Source organism: Diorhabda sublineata, chromosome 1 (genome assembly GCF_026230105.1).
Source record: "Diorhabda sublineata isolate icDioSubl1.1 chromosome 1, icDioSubl1.1, whole genome shotgun sequence".
Lineage (NCBI taxonomy): Eukaryota > Metazoa > Arthropoda > Insecta > Coleoptera > Chrysomelidae > Diorhabda > Diorhabda sublineata.
The window spans coordinates 6890157-6912318 of NC_079474.1; the positions used below are offsets into that span (position 1 = coordinate 6890157).

A 22162-nucleotide genomic window follows, 5' to 3' on the forward strand; every position below is an offset into this window, starting at 1 on the left:
AAGTTCCAAATTGATAGTTAGCTCATAATGAAGAAGCTGGAAGAAACTAAGCATACAAATTTGTTACATTAACAAAATCTGAGATGTAATACTCAGCTTTAGAAATATTTCAGCTACATAATTGAACTTTGAACAATGAAACATTGAAATAAATCAGGAAGAACGCATCATTAACTTGATAGTTGCAGCTGAAATAAACATCCTAATGAAAATAAGATATTTTCAAGGGTCTGAAATGGTAAATTCTCCTACATTTGCTTAAAAATGCCTATAATACTGCACGAATAATCAAATATCAGATTGGACTGATGGATAAAATAGTTTCTCTTACATAACAACAAAATAGTAGAATACCATCGCTGTTCTACCTCCTAATAGACTCGTCGTGCTACTTTCAGAAAAGAATCCGACGTCCTTCGAAACACCAATCAAGGTTAATGAAGGTAGTTAACAATTACTCTCGATACATTACCAAATTTGTTTTCTAGTGCATTTGACTTGTTGATAAATAAGAAAAAATTTGGGATTGCCCAAGATCAATATATTGTTTAAAAATAGTGAATGATCTCGATTTGTTTGTTTTGGTGTTCAACAATTTAATGAGGGCTACAAATTCCAGATGGTCGACGTCATCGATTTTACATATTCATAATTCTTGCTTACGGTAATAACGCCATATTTGTAAATATGTTGATTATCAGTGCCTTTCGTTTCAAACACTAATATCCAAATCATGTTAATATTAAGACTGCTGCATAGTGTCGAGTGATGTGTCCAAAGATTATTTGGTTTTTAGATTTAGATTTTTAGAGTTCTTATGCATATACCATTAACACATTTTCGCAAAAACAAGAATTGATTCTTTTCTCTTGCCGCCATTTAATAAATCGATTATAGCAGATTGAATACCTCTCTTAAGACTTTCTCGGTAAAAGATTTAAAGGAGTATTTTTATCCTTCTGCGTTATATGGAGCCATACATTCTACTAATACTTCATCATCATTTGAATCGATATCTGCTATTTCCATATTTTAAAAGAATGCAGCCCTTCAAAAATCGACAATAATAAACTAAATATCTAATGATATGAGGTATATACCTACTTATTTATAAGTATCTATGAATCCCCTAGTGCCCTTGTAGAGAAAGCATTCTTGGAAATTGTGCATAAAAAATCCTTCGACCTAATTTTCTACACGGTACACAGATTCCTCCAACGCTGAATCCGGTGTCGGTTGCGCAATCACTACAAACCACGAACTCATAAGTTCTTTTCGGTTACTTTCGACGTGTAGTATTTACATTGGTGAACTATACAGTATCCTTCAAGCTTCCAAATTTAACTCTTCTCCCCATAAGCATATCGTCATATGTACTGACTCTTTTTCATCCATACAGTCAATTACAACCATATTCACCAACCATCCCATAGTCCAAAACATTCACGACATTTACCAAACTCTCATTACTCTTGATGTAACTCTCTCTCTTATCTGGTTTTCATCGCACACTGAAATTGCTGGAAACGAATCTGCAGATCACCATGCCAAAGAAGGCACAAGGATCTTTCTGAAATCCCAGTTCAGCTTGCCAATGATCTGAAGACTAAGTTCACCTCACTCAAAAATCTAGGCGCGATATATGGAACAAGAGTACTACAGCATTACATAACATCCATCCATCTACTTCTAACCTTTCCCTAAACTTTTGAATAGGAGAGAAGCAGTGATAATGAGAAGACCACACAAAACTTACTCACGGCTATTTTATGTCGTAAGAAAGTCGTTCTGTCTGCTAAAGTTATAAAGTGTGTCTGTTTAAGCACATCCTCACTGTGGAGGTGCGGAGAATACTCTACCGCATACCAGCAGTTCGATATGAAAAACAAACTCAAGAAGACACTTAAATGCCCGACAGAAATGACGAAAATCCTTCTTAAAGCCACCAAGCTGTATGAGAAAATACAAATAATTTACGTATTGTAATAGATTTAGTAACAGTCCTTTATTTAACTTATGTATCATTTGATTGTTTTTGTGTGCCAATGACCAGCGCTGTCGAAGCACGTTAAACGAAATAAAAAAAACTGTATCTGGTATCTCTCAAATTTTTAACTTTTGCATTTCGAAACTGGGACTTACATGTTTCAGCTACTTAAAACGTGTAATGAAATCAAATAAAAGTAATCAGAATATAATTCATTTATTTATATTCAACTTTTGAGCTAATAATACTATTTGGAAGGAAATTGTTTACCAGCAAATGACAACCTTACAAAATATTTACATGACAGAAATTTTAATAGAACAAATTGTGTCAGAAAAAATCAATATTTTCACCTTGTCATCAAATTACTTATTGTATTTAAACCTTGTCTCATTTCAGAATAACTATTTATTCCTTGTTCTTTCACTACAATCTTACTAGAGCCTTCTTGATTTTTTTTGACCCCAATACCTCACTGGCAACCTAGAAACATAAATAACATTCCATTGTGACCTAATCTTGATCAAAAATAATTGATACAGTGCCCAGTTTGCTGAATCAGTACATTTATTTTGGTAATTAACCTCTAAACTTTTCAACTGTCCGTTATTTTCAGAGGTGGATCTACGTGGAAACCTTCAGTTGTACCTACTGGCCCCTTATCGACTCCATCTCCCCACATCAATAGTGCTACTACCGTTACAAGGACCTCTTTAGCTTCTAACAAGAGTGAAAATATTGGAGCCATTGGAACGGGTCACAATTTATCTGCTAAACCTTTTAGTCCTCAGGTGAGTTAATTACATAATTCTCCTAATAATAGATTTAAGAAAATATAGGTAATGATTATTTAAATGAACTAATTATTACATTGTGTACAGTTTCAGAAAATATAATCACAATTATCTGATCTTATAGGAAATGTTGGCATATTCATACTCAATTTCTCAAAGTTTCTTTACTGCACATATCATTTTTGGATTGAATAATAAGAATTTTTTGCTACTCTTACTGGATGTATGAAAAATATATCCAAATTTAAATTGAGAGGAAAAGTTTTCAAGAATACTTGCTGCTGTGTGTGATTTTGCATCTGATTTCGAACAAACAGAAAACATTTCATAATCTTATACAATGTGTTCATAATATAACGCATTTTTTGATATATCGATTTCAGGACAAGAGAAGCTGATTATAGGGTTTGCAGTCAATACACGATAACCTATTGATATATTTTTTTCATTATTACAAACTATATACAGGGTGTTTCTAAATCCATGCGACAAAATTCAGAAGGTGATTCGTCGTATAAAATTTGGATGGGTCTTTTCTATAACAAAATTTGCTCAACCCACCCCTTTCCGAGATGTCATCCTTAAAATGTGGTGATTGAAATTCGGTTTTTCTATTCTATTCTTTCAACTATTCTTTCAATATTCCTGTTACATTATAAGGGGGAAAAATTAGCAACCCTTTTTCAGTCATATCAAAACTTTTTAATATGAAGTTGTATGAAATTGAATTATAAGCTGAAATCTCTTTTCTAAATAATCCCACAAATTTTATTTGTGATTCATATCGGAAGATACTGCACTTCTACTTGCCTTCAAGTAATCGAGAACAATTCTGGTATGTAGATATGCATTACCCTGCATCAAAATGCATTGATCACCAATAAATTTAGAAAGCGGAATCAGAACCTCTAGAAGTATTTCCTCAATGTACTTCTGAGCAGTGAGAGCACCATTATCGATGAAAGATGTATATACTTATAAATTGTATAAACGTACATAAAATAAATTGAAAGCTTCCTTTTAAGTATCGGTACAATTATCCATCTAATCGTCCTATTTGAAAATACTTTTATTCAATATTCCAAATAACAAAGACTGGAAGGAAGTTGATAGGAGTTGATTAATGCCTTCGAAAAAACCTCCTAAAATTATTAATTCTGTGACGAATACACTTTTATACAATACACTAATAATTTCATTCTGTCCTCAGTTTCTTTTGTATAATGTAGTATTTTCTTTGTCTTTTTCCATATTTTGACGATTTATCTAATTGCCTCCATATATTCGGGCTCCTCTTTTCTTTTCCTGTATCACACATTGACATTTTTTGGGTTCTATTTTGTGATTCTCCATGATTATTTTATTTCATATTTTCTATAATACGCCATACATTATTTAAATAGAATTTTCCCGTGTCCTGCATTTCTCATTTTAAATCTGTAATTTTCACTGAATAAATTCTCAATATTTCTTCTGAAATATTGATCTGATGTTTCATTGACATAATACCCGTAATTGGAATCGCTTTATCTCTGCTTCCACTTTCACTGTAGTAATGATTTTGAATTGCATTTTTCTTATTGCTTTATTCAGTTAGTCAGTAGTTTATTATCTATTTTGTGCTATATTTAGGCGCAAAATAAAGAAGCTGGAAAAAATTAGAACATTAATATTTTGAAAAAAATGTCTTGAATATGTTACGGAATATTATTTTTTTACCATTGGACAACAAAGTTTCAAAAATAAATTTTAAGCAGCTTTTGATTGGTAATGGAATTTCGAAATCGCAAAAACAAAAACGGTTTTTTCGAACCACCCTAATGAATAGTTGACCATTTCAAATGCCAACAAACGCAAGATGAGGCTAAGGTTATATTATGAGTGGTTTGAAAACATTTTGAATTGTTTACGATATGCATTGCTTTGGAAATACTCCATTAAAAATTTTTAACAATGCAGCCAAAATGTTTGGAATCTAATTCACATGACGGCTATTGTGCCATGTTTTTTTATTTGCAATGTACGTGGTTTTCAATTTCTTGGCACGGTGAACTATGAGCTAAACTCAATGATATATTTGTTGGGTATTACATAATATAGATTAGGTTGCCAAAAACAACTGCGCAAATAATCTCAATTTGTTATTTGTATGTTAGTAATTGGAGAGTAATAATTTCATTCCTTGTTTGTTTCTTCAACAACAAATCAATTTATATTGTTCCACACATCTCATTCAAGAACAGAATGTTTATGATACACTTATTGGATATTGAAATCTCTTGAGATTGAAAAAAAGAGGTTATATCGAAAGCAAAATAAACCTACACATGAACTAAGTACTTCCGCTTTTTACTGGTAGAGAGCCGTGCTTTAATTTTTGAATAATTTATGTTAGTGCTGTAATTCACCATTTGTCACGTGATACTGGTCCCATTAACTTTAGAAACAAGTAGTGCATGATTTTTATGAAAGGTATTAATTGTGGATTGATTTTAAATGGGTACCACACGAATTGAAAGAAATTTATTTAACATAAAGAATCAACATTTGCGATATGCACCTTAAACAAAATGAAACCGATCCTTTCTTGAAAAGAATCATCACTGGTGAAGAGAAATGGGTCCTGAATAGTAACATAGTTCGAAAAAAATCATAGAACAAACACAATGAACCACATAGAAAGTTGAAAAGCAACAAAAAAAGCTCACGCTGTCAGTGGTGGGGTTACAAAGGTGTTGTGTTTTTTGAGCTACTTCCAACGAACCAAACGACGAACCAAACTGTCAACAATTTATGAAACTGGATGAAGTAATCGAAGAAAAACGGGCAGAATTGTCAAATCGGAAAGGTTTAGTGTTCCAGCATGATAATGCAAGGCCTAACACATCATTGGCAACTCGTGACAAATGTTTTGAATGACACGTCGCAATTACCTGAGTCTTTCATAGTAGCGGTCGTTTAATCACGTGGAGGGTAGCCAATGAGCAGAATGCCCTTCCCGCCCCAAAATACCGTGCACGATACTTTTCATACCGACGTCTCCTCGAATTTGGCCTGACAGGAAATCCACTATGCCGCCAATACATTGACCACTGCACTGCTTTGCTTTCGGGGTGAAGTGTGGAATCCAAGTCACATCATCCGTGACGATTCTGTCGAGGTCTACATTACCGCAGAAATGTTAGTACTACAGTGTTGAATTGTTTGTTCGACTGTCAGATTTTTTGGGACCCACCTGGTGCAATTTTCAAAACAGACAATCTCATGCAACAAGTATCACAATATATATGGACAAGGGCTGCTCAGCTCATCATTACGTGCAACAAAATTATTATTGATGAGGATGTTCACTCCCTGTGCTCTTCATGATGGAAACTTTAACTCCCTTCTGATTCATTATATCGGCCCATATACCTGACAATATATTAATGAGACAATTCAATTTCTGACGCCATGTTGCTCGAATTTAATTTAAGAACTTGATCATTGACTGAACCTCGTAGACGGCGGAAGTACTAAGAGCTTTCCATTCGGACCACGCTAGCATGCTAGTTGCACAAAATGTGACCTGCCTGCTGGTATATAGATCTAAGCTAATTATGTTTACTTTTAAGCAGTTATGTCGAAATGATAGATATATGATGAATATCTTACTAGTACTGGTAGTTCAATCACTCTTAGACATACCCTTTTTGCTCTCAAAAACGCGGAAAAGGACTGCGGTGTTATCAATAACAATTATATTTTGAAGTGGAACCAAATCATTTATTATCTGATTAGGAGAGAGTTATATTTTTATTCGATTTTCTTTATCATTTCCAGGTTAATGGTGCTGTCAATGGTGGACCAAGATTAGTTAACACGCAATATAATAGTCCCGTAAAACTATATTCAGAGGAAAGTATAGCAGAAACCCTTTCAGCACAAACGGAAGTGTTATCTACAGGTGCATTAGGGTAAGTTAAGAATTTATTCTCCATAGTATATAATATAGATAGAGAAGTTTCTTATACAAAGCTTACACAAAGTAACTCCTGAATTTATTTTTATCTGAATAAAGAAATAAGATGAGAAAATTCACTTTTATTTGAGAAAATAATATGTAAATAATAAATATCAATAAAATTTTTGACCTGTAGTAATAGGCAATCGTATTTTCGCCAGAAGGTTAATACTTAATGATTCATTTTGTAGCTTTGATGACTTAACTCTTCGTGGGTTTCATGGATAACACAATAAATACACTTTAAATTAATTACCGAAGTGCCGAATTAGCAAATTCCTGTTGAAGTATTTGGTTTTAACACATTTTTATTAATTTCACCTGTAAGTGGGTTAATTTTTTTCTAACTCTCCTTTGGACTAAGATCAAATGGCTTTTTACTGTTAGTACATCCCACCACTTTAATTGCATTCGTTATCTGAGCGGGCTAAGGCGTCAACCTCTGGATTTGCCGGTCGAAGGTTCAAATTCACGCTGTAAAAAATGCTTTTCGGTATTTTTTTGAGAACTTGCAAATTTATCAATTGATATAGTGTGATTACATTATTTTGTGGAAGAATAATGGTGAAGGGCCCTCAGATTGCTTGGAAGCACAAAATTTAAATTTAATTAGTTCAGAGATCTGACTGGTTTACTAGGATATTTTAATTTACTCGTTTAGAGTTTTTCTTTACATTTTTAAATAGAGTGCAAGCAGTGTCTTAGCAAAATTCAGCTTGCTGGGATAGAAAATGAAATATTGACTGAGAAATATGTGAGTTGAAATACACAACGTTTAAAATCTCAGTATAACTAAACAAGTCCAATAAAAGCTTTGATTTCTACAAAATACGTGTTGTAATTGACTTCTTACTGTTTTCATATTTTCAGTGTGAATTTCAAGAAAAACGAGAAAAACTACGATGCTTCTAATAGCGAAGTACTTAGAGCGCTGAAAGAAGCTGAAAACGATACAAACTACAACGATCAAGGTAATTATTTTGTTATATCTTTGGATTGTGCAATATCAAACATTTTGGCTACATCTGTATCCTATTAAAAATAATACATAGATGAAGATATATATTATGAGCTATTACAAGTCTTTTGACCAAATGATTTTATTAATGTTGAATGTAATTACCACTAATCAATACACTTTTGAAACCGAAGCTTCCGAAACTTAACAGTTTGAAGCTAGTTATCATTTGAAATGCTCTCAAGAAATTGATTACTTGCATTATCTTTTTATCAAGAATCGCATTGTCAAATTAGGTGAATAGGGTGTATGTTTAGTGATTTTCACGTGAAAATTTAAGCTTTCTATGCTTTGTTTGACAATGCATTACATTAACACGCAAATGTTGGCTTACTTGGGAGCTACGCGTATTTTTATTATGACAATTTACTGTAGTTGTACTTTGATCTCCAACTTTGATTCCTTTTAGTAATAATTTACTTTAAAAACAAACCGTGTACATTAATTTTTCAGCAAACTCTCAGTGTTTTATGAATAGTGGTTTTGATGAATATCCCTGAATCTACATACGGCTTTTCTGGCCGGTAGGAATATCATAAAATACTCTGTTAGCCTAATCTGTGGGTTAGATTCAGTTGGTCATATCTCTTCAGTCTTCCTATTGGTTGAAGAATAAGGAGATTTGCAACTAGTTTATTGCGGTGAGGTGAACTCTCAACTGTTTCTGATAACTATCCATTAATTTGGCATATTCCCCAATACCTGTTTTAGATCTCTGTTAAGTACTTAGTTGGGAATATATCAGGGAGCATTAGCCAGCGTTCTGTATATATAATGTTTTTCAAATTTTAATTACTATCAAAACTTAGGTATATGAAATTCGGTAAGACCCAAATGTCGTAAATTTGTGTCAATTTATAGGGAACCCTTGTACAGGGATATTCTATATTATTGTAATACCTGGCATTTTCATTATAGTTGGAATTGAAATTTTATAATATTTATTAGCTTTCAATACCTGGAATATTTGGTTTACATTGTTGAGTTTGAAATTTTAATTTGACTCTTGAACTATAATCTTAAATCTACCAAATTATATACAATATATAAATATAAACATCACATTTTAATTTCACTATATATTATGTAGTTCAATTTTGCTTTTGCTACTAGTACAAAAGAACAATCAAAACAATGGACAGAAAAGGGAGAACCAGCTCCAAAGAAGGCAAAGACCGTTGTATCTTTAGGCAAGGTCATGGCGTCGGTTTTTTTGGGATGCTACCTTATGCAACTTTTTCACCAGATTTAATCCTCTCGGATTATTTTTTGTTCCCACACTTAAGAAAATGGCTGTCAAAGATTTTCCAACAATGAAGTTAGGCAGTTAATGGCTATTTTGAGGAGTTTGACGATTCTTATTATAAAAAGGGTATCAAACTTATTGAACATCGCTAGGAAAATTGTATAGAGCTAAAACGAGTTTACGTTGAAAGATAAATATATTTTTTTTCAAAATTCTTGGGTTTTCTTCGTTGGGCCAGGTACTACAGGTACTAGTAGTTTTCAATATTAGATTTATAAAGGAAAATTTCAAGTGAATTATTATTATTAATAATTAGTGAGCATTATATAAATTGAAAATTTTTGTCGCGTAAATGGGATCCAATCGATAAAACGGATACATGCAAAACATTGGGACAGAGGGCTCTCGTTTCTTGTAACATTTAACAAAAATCCAGTCTAATCAGTAAACTACCTTGTTTTTCAAAGTTAAATAAATATGGGCACTGAGCTATTGGAGTACCCATGATTATTTAACTTTGAATTTTACAAGACAATAATATTTTCTCTGAATTCGCCATGGAAAACTGTCGTTCATTGATGGTTATGACATTGAGTCAATGATTGATGATTAATTTCTGGAACCTTGTTATTTGTCAAATTAGATATTGTTCATCAAAATGTACTCAAATTTTGAATACACTGACATGTTATTAATCTTAAGCGACTGTTTAGGAAACTCTAGATCAGCTGTTATGCAGAAAAGTTTCCTCGAAGAAACCTTTTTGGTGTAAAATTAAATGATATTTATGTTCACTTGAAATTTTGCTCAATGACTCTTATATTGAAAAACAAATTCATTGGATGTATCAGCTTCCAAAATATATTCGTATAAAATTTCCATACAAAGTTGCCAGTAGTTGCGGCAAAATCATAAAAAATATAGAAAATAGAAGTAGCCAACATGTTCTATTGCATTATTTATTACTCAATATTGTTAATTGAAAATTTGTAGAGATTCACAAACGAACTAAATAAGTAGTTTCATTGATCTCACAGATTTTATAATGATTGTATCTCTTACTATAATATTATTGTGTATTTTGTTGTTGATTTTTAAAATATAAGACGCAGTATACCCAGTTACACATACACATTGACGAGTTTGGTGGTAAATGTTGTGTTTATATTTGATTTATTGATTCGTTTTAATAATTTTAATTTCAGAATATCTACGACGACGGTTCAGAAAGGCTTATTTGAATTCTATCCTCCATTATCAACTCAACTTTGCTTTCTGTCAGAAACACCTTTAAATATTAACTCTGAACTGCTATTTTCCATTCATACACCGTATCTGGTGACTCCCTAAACACTATTATTTCGTAAATAGTTCATAAAATGAGAAGACTTTTCCATAAAATTTGTAGGTATTAGTGTAATCTATCAAAATGTACCCCTTCTAATTGAATATGGTTGCCTATAAAAGGGTTGTAACCAAAAAAGCTTTTGTTAACTCAACTCCATTTTCAAAAAATTAAGATAGACCTAAAATATAGCACATTTATCAAGAATCTCTGATGATACATTAGATTTAACAAGATTTTAGAATATATGTCTTTTATCTAACCGAATGTCGATTCTAGAGCCCTTCAAAACATAGAATTGAATTGTGATTTCTCGCACTATTAGGGTTGGATGATAATATAACAAATTTATAAATTTGTAATGTTATCTTTGACGAGTTCCCCATGGTGGTAATCAGATTTTTAGATTCTATCTTCTACTCATTTTGACGATAAAATGAATCCAAAGTTGACCAATGACAATACACGAATTTTTTATTTAATTATAATGGAAGCAAGTAGCGATTGAAAATTGTCATTCTTAGCATCGACTAATCACAGGAAACAAGGCTCTACGTTTGAACAGGTTAATACTTATTTAGGTTATGCAGAAGCATGCAATAAGTTGAAATGATTCATAAAACTACCTGACAATCTATTCATATATGATTTTACAAATGAATTATAGTTTAAAAAACTTAAATACCACGCGTTTGTAGTAAAACTTTAAAAAAAAAGTTAAAATTAATTCCTTCCTTAAGAATTAAATGACTGACTGCGATTTGAGCGATCTAATGTTTATTCCCTTTGCTAAACTGTACATCACTTGCTGCAGTCCCAGAGTATTGATGAATGCTATCGTTTTCGACGGTGGATAATTCTGTTGAAATGGTTTTGGTTTTCTTCTCTCAGGTAGTTCTTGAAGACAATTTTCCTCAACTTCTTATTTGAGCTGTATTTAAGACTGGCGAATACTTTAGAGCGCGAGTATTTATGAATATTGTATCTTCTGCCTTCTTATAGGGTCTTATTGATTAATACTTGTGGAACTCTAGCTTTTGAGTAATCCTTAAATGACTTAAAATCAAACATGAATATCTCTTATAGCTCAGGGATTCTCCTACTTTCATTGGTCGCTTTAAGTAGATGGCTTGGTAGGTATATTTCGCGATTTTTGATTTTTCTTTAGATGCAGCTGTGGACAAAGTCACACTTTATTTGAGTATGGATCCGCTCCACACAGTTATATCCACTTTGTGGAGAAATTGAGGAGGGCATTAGCCATTACGATATTTTTATTTTGCTATTACAGCGATTTTATTTTTTGTTACAAACATAGCCTTTTGAGTCCAGTACACAAGTTTCTCTAATCCAATAATATGCAGTATGTTGGATGCCACCATTATAAATGGAGGAGTTGTGAGAACACAATTTAGTTTCAAAGTACAAGCTACCAGAGTCCAAAGATCGAAATCTTTCAACATCTAGATCCATTAGTATTAGTATTATTTTACCTTTCTTCGCTATGAAACACGTGTTTGGTTTTCTTCCAGCAATGAGATTTTTATCATCGCCTTTGCGTTCTTGCTAAAATATTTCGTAGAGTTGCTTTATTCATCTTATGTCTTCTTACAGAAAATGTTTTGTGAAATCTTCCCTTACATAGTGGAATGGTAATTCAGGAAGTTTGTGGGGAAAACTTTCCAATACTTGAGTGTAGGAAGTTGAGTTATTCTCCCTAATATTAATTCCTCACTTCTGCTCGGATTCGATCCTCTTCTCTTTTCATATACTCTGACGTGTTTACTCATGCTTGAACTGTGATTACTCCGAGTTCATAAGTGTTCAAAAATTTTGTCGAAAAATTTTTTTAGGTATTTGTTCTTTTCGCATTACATTGAATCAATCATATTAGCAATCACGTAAGCCTTCCTTTGATTTTTTTTATCTTGTTCAAATTCCTTACGTTCCATCATCATATTTTAACGAGCCAGTTCTTTCCATTCATTTGCTTCGCCTTTTTTTTCGTTTTCTTCATTTCACTGCGATCACTAATTTGAATGTCACAGTATTGTTCATCATCGCTTTCATCGAGACTGATACTAGTTCTCTCATCGTGGACGTTTCTTTAGTTGAATTTGACGATAACGAAGGGATGATAGCGGGTGCTGTTTTCTCCGCTAGTTCGATTATTAATTTCGTTCAAATTATTCTAATAAATCAGGAGCAAACACGTACGAAATTAATGATTCAAAATCCTCAATTCTAGGATGTTCTATCCGCAGAATGACGTTAAAATGAAGTTGGTCTAGAAATTACGCCTATCTACAATGTCTATTAAACAAATTAAAAATAAATAGTTTTTTTGTAAGCACTAATGAAATATTGTTCATTTATTACTAACAAACTGTGGTTGATAATGATTGAACCAAACAAACTGAAGAAGCAGAAATATCGGCTTTTTACAAATTACATTTGATTACGATCACGTTTAATAATATTTTTTCAAACAATTGAAGTTTGTTGATTCCAAAATGGTCAAAAATAAAACAAACAAAACAGAAGACAAACTGAGGAAGATAGAAAGATGTATCAGAGCACTTTACGCGAATTTATGATAGGATGGGTATTCCGTTGGATCCGTTGTTAAGAATTTTGTTAAAAAATCTTTGACCAAAATGTTAAGATCATTTTTTTCATGTCGAATAACAAAACGTATTAAACAATCAGGTTAGTTTACTGGTACATCGGAAGTGAGTTGGCTAAAGATTTTTTGTTGCAATTTATTAGTACGTAACTTATCAGTCTTCTTCTCTGATTTGACAGTTAATTTGCTATCTAGCTTTGATGATTTTATGTTGATGAAGAGTTACTCCATCTCTTCCTCAGTGTTTTTAGGTTTACTGTCGATATACTCTTCCCTACGAATATACCAAAAATTATTTATGATGTCTTTCTTTCATCTGGATAATGTTTTTAATTTCAATGTAAATTTTTTTGTTGTAATTATATAGTTAATGGGGTAATTTTTGGCCTGAAAAATATTAGCTTTTCCTTTTAATATTGTATTAAAAGAATAGTTAAGAAACTTTAGAATAGTTGATGATATATATATATATATATATATTATTCAAAATAAGAACGCTTTTACAGTTTTCTACTATTTGTTTTTTATTGTTCTTATTAATTTCTTCACATTGACTTTACCACCAAACTGTACACAACTTCTACCACCTGTTGTATTCTTACTATCCATAACAAAACCACAGAGCCGGATTCAGGTGTAGTGACGACCCCGAACAGCGGCATTGCAGGTCTTAGGCACGTACAAGCTCCGGAAAATAAGCCGCAACCTCCACAGCCTCAATTACCTCCAGGACAGAACATTTGTGCAGATTGTGAACGGTTAATTGTGTGAGTACTCAATATGAAAACGTATATTTTACAGCTTATATTGCTTTTGACGGATACCAAAGGAGAGGAAAATTGTTTGTTTTTTTATTACAAAGATGGTTTTTTGAATTGAAAAGTAGGATAGTTGAAGAAGTTCGAATGACCGTATTATTGAAAACATACTTCTATTTTTCCATTTCGTTATGTACAACATTTTTTTATTGAACGAAGGTGGGAGGATTGGAATATCGAACTCGGTACTGAAGTAGCTTAAAATAAAAAATTACCGAATTTGGGTTGTTAAAAAATAGATTAAGACGAGCTGCTTTGTAAAATATTCATCTCAAAAATGTATCACGTTTGTAAATAATATTCATATAAATCTTCTTACCGATAGTAGATTTCTACAAAACAATATTTTTTGTAAAGAAAATAATAAGCTTTTCGAAAGTTATTTGATAATTGGATATCTAAAAAATATTCTCCAACTTTTACAGAGGATTGTTTGATTGTATCATATCGAGAAAAAATACCTCGACTAAGTCAAATTGATGCACGTTTCTCAGGTGACATTTGAGATTTTATTTATTGAAAAACAGTTGTTTGTGAGTATTTCTGCTGAAAGTTATCAACTTTTGTAGTTAACCAAACTACATCAATATATCGCTAAAATACTGGGCACCTATCATAAAATAGTTTAGAATAGCAAAAACTATCGATATTTGGATGTCATAAAGTTTCACTGAATATAGTTTGATAATTATAAAATCCACGTCAATTTGTTAGAACGAAGGAAGGGTAGTAAATGGACACGAAGTATTTCAAATCCACTGTATAGTGAGATGGAAAGAGAAAAGAGGGGCTAGATAATATGGAGATTCTGCACTTTGATTTACGATAGTAAAATTTTAAGCAGCTAATTTCCAACTTATATTAGCTTAGCTGAGAACAAGTGATCCAAAAAGCTCACAAAGTGGTATTGAACAACAGTCGGATTAAGATTAGAGAAATGGAAGACCCTATCGGCATATCAGAAGAACGCATTTGCCATATACTGATTGGAGAATTAAGCATACGTAAGGTGTCAGCGCTTTGTTTGCTTTTGAATTCTGGACCAAGAGCGAATTAAATGAACATTTAATAGGCGTATTGACGCAGCGTAAGCAAAATCAGTCGAATATTTTGTTTTTTCCTCAAGATAAAAGATCTTCTCATACATTAAAAAAATTCACTTTGAAATGGTTGACCTTCTACTGTATTCACCAGCTTTGGCTCCCAGCGACTTTTCCCTCATTTCCTAACCTCAAAGTTTCACTTGCAGACGAGGGATTTTTATCAATCGAGGACGTTATCGCATATGTAAACGCCTATTTAGAATGGTTTAAAAGTAATCGCGTGTTTTTAAGTTTGCTGAAAATTTCATATACTATTGACTATTATTCACAACGCCAGATTTCAAATATGTATTTTTGATTACTTGTCATGAACTGTCTTGAACGGTCGGGAGGTTGCACCCACTCTATAACTCGGATGTATCACTGTCTAAATATCATTCTTTGGATCTTCCCAAAAATTTTTTGATTTAAAAAATTGACAATAAAGAAGACGTCGACAATTATGCCATTAAACCATAAAAATTCTACATCGATAGAATTCTGATTTTCCCGAAAAATGGAACGTACGGAAAATAATTTTTAGATGATGCCCTTGTACAAAATAATTTATAAAAATTGTACAAGCCGTTTCCAAAATAATTGTGGCCTTCCTTACATAAAACTCACTCTGTATGAGAGCTCAATTTCTTCAGTCCATACCAAGTAATTTAAAACATCTAATACAGAGTCATCTCCAGTTCACATTGCTCGGAAAATCCGAATGAAATTTTCTTTGCAGTTAGAAAGAATAACGATTTAAATTTATTCTTAATCTGTAATTCAATAAAACGGAAAATCTAATTTCTCAACTATCATATTTTTTAACCAACTCATCCACTGAAACACTGCTACAAACATAATTTTTGAGTCGTTTGCTTTTTTCCCAACAGTAATTCGCTCCGATTTCTATTCGACGCACAGCCACGCGATCGGTGGTCGAAAATCCACGACCCCGGTAGTTACCGAACAGACACGATCATTTAACGAACAGTCCCGATCAGTTAGTGTAGGCAGTACACAAACACAAGGATATTCAGAGAAACCTACTGCGCCGGAAGGCGCGACCATATGCACTGATTGTCAAAGGGTTATTGTGTAAGTCCAACTTTATGTTGGATTATGTACTGTCGCTGTTTTTCCATTTTTTTCCTTAAAACTGCAAAAAAAATGAAAGTATATGTCAAGGCTATAGACATGTGTATGATATATTTAGTCTTAGTGCTAAGAAAACTGAAATAATACACAAATAAATAATAAGTAGATAGATAAGTTTTTTACTGTATATAGCTTTTCCTCAATCATAAATCCACATTGTGAAAGTTTGACACTCGTGAGAAAAAAGCTCGGAATCAAAAGTCCCTAGCAAAAAATCTGCAGCTTCCATTCTTTTACTGATCTCCAGCATCTCCAAGCCATTAATCTTAGATTTATATCATAAAAAATATATCAAACGAAAAAGAAAACAAACAAAATGGGTTATAATTGACCGTAAAGAGAATACAAGCTCAAACTATATCCACCTTGTTCGATGCTATGGTGGTGCAGGATTTCCAACCCGGATTTTTTTTCCTCTTAAGTTCATCCCATGAATGCTCGAAAGGATTAAAGCCCAGGCTACGTACTGGCGAATCTAAAGCGGCAAGTTCGACATCCTGTGAATGCTGCCGTACGGAACCTGCAGTATGTGAACGAGATGATCTCCTGAAATTTATTCTATGTATCAGTTCGCCGTCAGTGATCTCGTTCCACCGGCTGTTTCAATAAAAACTCTGTTTTTGTTTCCATTGATATGACCGCACAAGGCTTCCAGGAACCTCTCTCAATAGCTACTTTTTCTTTTATTCATCATTGCCTGTATCTTTCTTTAGGTCTTCTGTAGACTCGTCCTCATTTATCGCTACCATGCAAGTACCCTTCCTCGTCTAAGAAGAGAAAAAGAGAAAGGACCCCCTTTGTTCGTCCAATTAAAATGTCCTCTGGCAAATCATAGACGGACTGTTAGGTGGGATCGGGTTAATTTGGGGCCACTAGTTGGCCTTTTTGGCTCAGGACTAGCTGCTTTTAGAATTCTACTGACTGCCTAGCCACTCACAGCCACTCCTCGCGTTACTCTCAGCTCTTGTTGGACTTAAACAGCAGTGAAAGCCCAATTGTCCAAAGTGTCTTTTGGAAACGAACGTAAGCTTTGGAAACAGCAGACTGACTTATGTTCAGCGCAGTGACCACGTCTCTGGTCTTCGACTTTATCAGTTGTTGTACCCATTTTTAAGTAAAATTCTTGTTTGTTGCTAGCGTGGATGTATAATAACGATCGATGGCTAAATTATAGTGGTGGGCCAAGTAGATAATCTTCTATAATGGTCAGTTTCTCCTAATTAGCTCTATTCTAAACAAACATAAAAGAGATCGTTAGCGATCAGACCATATTGTTGGACTGGAAACATTACAATTATCATTTTGAAGTTAATGCTATAAGCTTTACGATTTTACTGAGAAAAAATACAATTTTGTGCTCAGTTCCTTTTTTAATGACTTACGATTGCAGTGTGACGCCTGAGTGGATTTTGTTTCTCACATAAGAACATAACATGTAATAAGCTAGATAAATGGACCACTAGAAAAGCGGAAAAGTAGAAACTTGCAAAAAAAAGTTGGGGTGTATAAAGGAAGACACTCAAGTCTTTGAAGAAGACATTTTGATGGACAAAAACCACCAAATGTTTTTTCTTGAAAACATGCAAGACAATGAGTAACCGTTCAGTTCAATAGAAATCTCAGCCTAAATGTACATCAGATCGTTGTATATTTGTATTGTTAATTGTAATATTTTACCATTTCTCTTTTATTCTGTAGGCAATTTCTATTCTAAAATTGAAATAAATTGCACTAATGCATCAAAATAACCCAACGTTCAACGCAATTTTTCAACAAACTTTAATCGTTTGGTATTATATTTCCGCGTAAAACTCTCTATGTGGAATATACACATTCTTTCAAAAATTATCATAATTTTTATTTACTTTTGCCCCCGATAATAATGCTGCTCTTTGTCGAATTTCTAATATGTATGAGTATCCAGCTTCATACTAGACAACTTTAATTAAGTAGTAAGCATCATCATCATCAAGTTTTCCAAATTTGCTTCTAATAAGTATCAAAGTGTCATTAATTTTTTGTTTCCTCCAACTTTCGCATGATAATTCATTTAAAGTACCTTCAGACATACCAGGTTTGTCTCAAAAGTCTCCCCACGTCTTAAATACCCAACCACATGTGTAGAGTATACTACATGTATAATTTTCAAGAACTCTTTCATGGGTGGAAGTGCTTGCTTATGTTCCAGAAAATTCTAAAGTTTATCGACAGGTACCTACGAGTTATCTAAAATTTTTTTGCCAAATAGGTAAGTAATGAACACCAATGGATTACAATGGAAGAAGTGATCGATTACGAAACGAGAATGAGGTGAGATATTACGAAAACCAGCAACAAACATAACCAGAAAAGAAATTAATTATAATACAAAAAGCAAAATGAAAATAGGCAGACCTGTACGAATATGGAGAAGAGCTATAAAGAAAGAACAGATAAAATTAATTTGAAAAGAGACTATCGAAATAACCAAAAATAGAAGGACGATTAATTAACTCCGACTTTGTTTCTATTGTATAGTACATTTATGATTAGATATTGAATAATAATTAATTCAAAACCGATTGAGCAAAAATTGTTTCAGTTTTCTTACATATAGATAGAATTGAAATAAAATCGTGCTCGTTAATTTTGCATGATTGCCCTTCACCTTTCGATTAATTCTGAATTGGTGATTTATCTAGAACCTGATAGAACTGCAACACTTGCATGGAACGTTTTCCTCGATGCAACTTTTTTTTCCTCTCAAACTTGTTCTGAAATCGCAAAAATTTCCCTTCAGCATGATTTAGTGTCTATTGGTGTAGCGTGCTTAACATATTTTTAGAATATTTATTATTTAATTCAAGTGAGAACGTTTAAAAATCAGACAATACTATTAATAAATGCTGAATTCGTCTTGCTGCGTTCACTGGACTTCGCAGAACGTATTAACATATTTTTTTAAGATCATTTCGCAAAAATATCTTCGTAATAAATTAGATTCTGCGAACAGATTCATACAAAATATGTATATCATCATAATGTAGTTAAACACTCCTGTAATTCATACAGTGTGTGTAAAGAGTATCGATATATATATATATATATATATATATATATATATATATATATATATATATATATATATATATATATATATATATATATAAGTAATATAACTTTTATTACAAATTTAAATGATCGAGTTATAGGTTTTGACATTTCGATTTAAGAACTTGAGCTTAATTTATTAACATTACATTGTCATACTAAAGAATTCTAGTAATTTATTACGTACAAACTTCCTTCAATCTTCTGTTGGTGGCCTTAACCATACATGTAATATACTTTCTCCACTAGAGTGAGTCCTCCGTAGTTTTTGAATTCTAAATTTTCATCTTTCTTGTTTATTTGTACCGCTGTAATTATTTCTCATACTTATTAACAACTTTGTGTTATTACAGATAGGTACCTTTATTTTATACCTCTTTTATCTGTCTTATGCCTGGTTTATCAATTACAATTTATCTGTGAGAAGAGTCTCAGCTATCAATTAGTGAAAATTGGGTTTTTCGACAACAGGATAGCTTTTATCTGTTGGTTGAATTGTGAGATAGTTATTTCTTACTTCAGGATTTGAATCTGAATCTAAATATTGTGTTGTGAACTTTATTTGGTTTCCAGTCTGTATAAGATATGATAATTTCTACTGGTTCCTTGTGAGCTAAATGTATTTTGAACACATGGAAAATACTAACACTAAGAAGGTAGGCAGTAATTTTACATAGGAAGAGAGAAATTAACTATTGAGATTTTTCAACCAGCAGAAGAATACAAAAAAGAATATGAAAGAACTGATGGAATATAGCATGGAAGTGGTGCTCGTTCCCTTTCTCAGAATTATCCACTCTTTCCCTTACTATATAGTTTTCTTTCGTGTTGGGACTTCCACAAGATCAATATTCTCATCACTATCCAGTGAGTGATCAACAAAATCCATCATATCAAAATAAAAATTAAATGATGATCTCACTTATTGATCTATGAACCAGAGTGTTTATGTTTATTGGTCTATGGAAAAAATACACAGCCAATCAAGTCCGTTATATTTATTTATCACTATTGTCAAACTTCCTTATCCGACAGCTGCTAAACCAGTGGATAAAATATAGATGAAAAACCCATCTGCAGCTTTATTTGCAGGTTAATATACAGTAAAGTATAGAGGTAAATTGAATAGGATCTCTCGAGAATGTTTCTTTTGGTTAGGTTAGAACAAAGTTTTTATGAATGAAATTTCAGATTCCTTTAACTCCGAAACGACAGCTCGTACGACAAAAAATTATATAAACTTGTAATGTTATTTTCACATATTTTACAAGCTTTGAAAATCAAATCAAATTATAATTTGTTAATTTTATTCAAAGTATTACATTAAATTGAATTGGTGAAAAGTTAGGCACGCTACTATGATTATTTTTAATTATCAGCAGTTTTGTGGTAATTTGAATTGAATTTATTGAATAAATGTTTCCTCCATTTCTAGCAAACTACACTACAGTCATAGAAAAACTCGAGGGCCAAAACTTTTAAAAAAATTTTGCCAAATCTATCTGTTATCTTGGAATTAATTCTTACCTTCATCAATGTTAATAATTAATTAATCGTATTTGAGATTAGAAGATGAGATTAAGATTGTATAATAAAATAAAACGATACAACTTGATATATTAGGTGGAAAAATATATGCAATTAACTATCCTTTATTGTGCGAAACATTTAAATCGAGAAAAAAATTATTTGCCAGGAAAAAACCCTACTTTTATAAAAATACTGAGAGGGGAAGGCCCTAATTTAATCGAATATGAAACCTCTGAATTATCATTTTTCGTAAATCTTGAAAAATCGTTGGATACAGTCCAACTACTAGATCAGAGCTGAAGCCTGAAGCCTGAAAAAATAATAGTGGGATAAAACTCATTAGAAAACGAAGAGAATATAATATAAATGTAAGTAAAAATAATACATTGAAGATATAAGATGTCTGTGGAAAATTTTCACAATGTTTCCTATGTATTTTTTGTCACTAAAATATAGACATTTCAAATTCATGATTTCACTTTTTATTTATTTACCTAAACTGATATTTATGTTAATTTAAATTACCGCAAATTCTGTAAAATTTGAAAATTAAATCAAAAATTACTTTCACACGAATCTGATTAGAATTATTTTTAGGGGTGTGTTCGTGAGGATAAAGGACAAAAATTTGCACGTTGAATGTTTCAAGTGTTCAACTTGTGGAAGTTCGTTGAAAAACGTCGGGTAAGTGTGTAGATATACTCAATTTTACAATGATCACTATTCACGACAATTTGGGATACAATTGAAAGTATCACTCTAGTTTTTACTCTGTTAAATTTATTAACTTTGTTCTAAACGCTATTTGGTTATGTTCATGGAAATGCCAAATAATTAGGGTGGAAACATTTTTTTAAAATTATCATTAACAGGGCAAAATTTGAAAGAAAACTCTTTATAGAAAAATGATGACGAGAAAATTCTACAAAACAATTGTTAAAATACATTTTTTTTGTAGAAGACTTATTTTTCACAAAAAAATATGTTAAAAATGTAAGTGAGACTCTATACGTGCAAAGTACTGTATATAGATATTTTCAAAAACAATTTTTATAATTTCACTTTCCGAAAAAAAAAACGATATACGAAACTAAAGCTGAATACTTAATAATAATTAAAAAAAACTTTTTTAAATTAAAGTTTATAACAAAAAAATTTGTAAGAAAATTATTATTAGGTCATTATTGACATAAGTTGGAGGCGTTATTTGAAAAAAAAACAATTCAAATATTTGGGAGCACCCAAATGAGCCAAATAATCAATAACTCCCGGAAATTAAAAAACTGTTGTGTTATGTAGCGCTAACTCCATTTTGATTTTCTATACGTTTTTTTAGTACAATTTTATTGCATTACTTTCCCTTCTGAGGTAATTTTTTTATATTTTGCACCATTCACGAGATATTTTAAAAAGCTGAAAGCTTCAACCATAATTGAAATATCATGTAAATACTTGCTCCTTTAAGGTG

General features: G+C 32.1%; 1 protein-coding gene across 20 annotated transcripts in view; it reads left to right on the forward strand.

The window, feature by feature from the left end:
- LOC130446240 (PDZ and LIM domain protein Zasp) overlaps positions 1–22162 on the forward strand; it is a 96408-nt gene that overhangs the window by 47759 nt on the left and 26487 nt on the right. For 10 of the 20 annotated variants that reach the window (XM_056782444.1, XM_056782479.1, XM_056782372.1 and 7 more), the window contains exons 3-7: positions 2604–2778; positions 6604–6737; positions 7655–7755; positions 13642–13786; positions 21292–21378. In XM_056782444.1, the coding sequence (XP_056638422.1) occupies positions 2604–2778; positions 6604–6737; positions 7655–7755; positions 13642–13786; positions 21292–21378 (642 nt within the window). Of the gene's footprint in view, positions 1–2603; positions 2779–6603; positions 6738–7654; positions 7756–13641; positions 13787–15809; positions 16015–21291; positions 21379–22162 lie in introns of all 20 variants that reach the window. The other 10 variants (XM_056782363.1, XM_056782379.1, XM_056782497.1 and 7 more) reach the window with 1 other exon arrangement.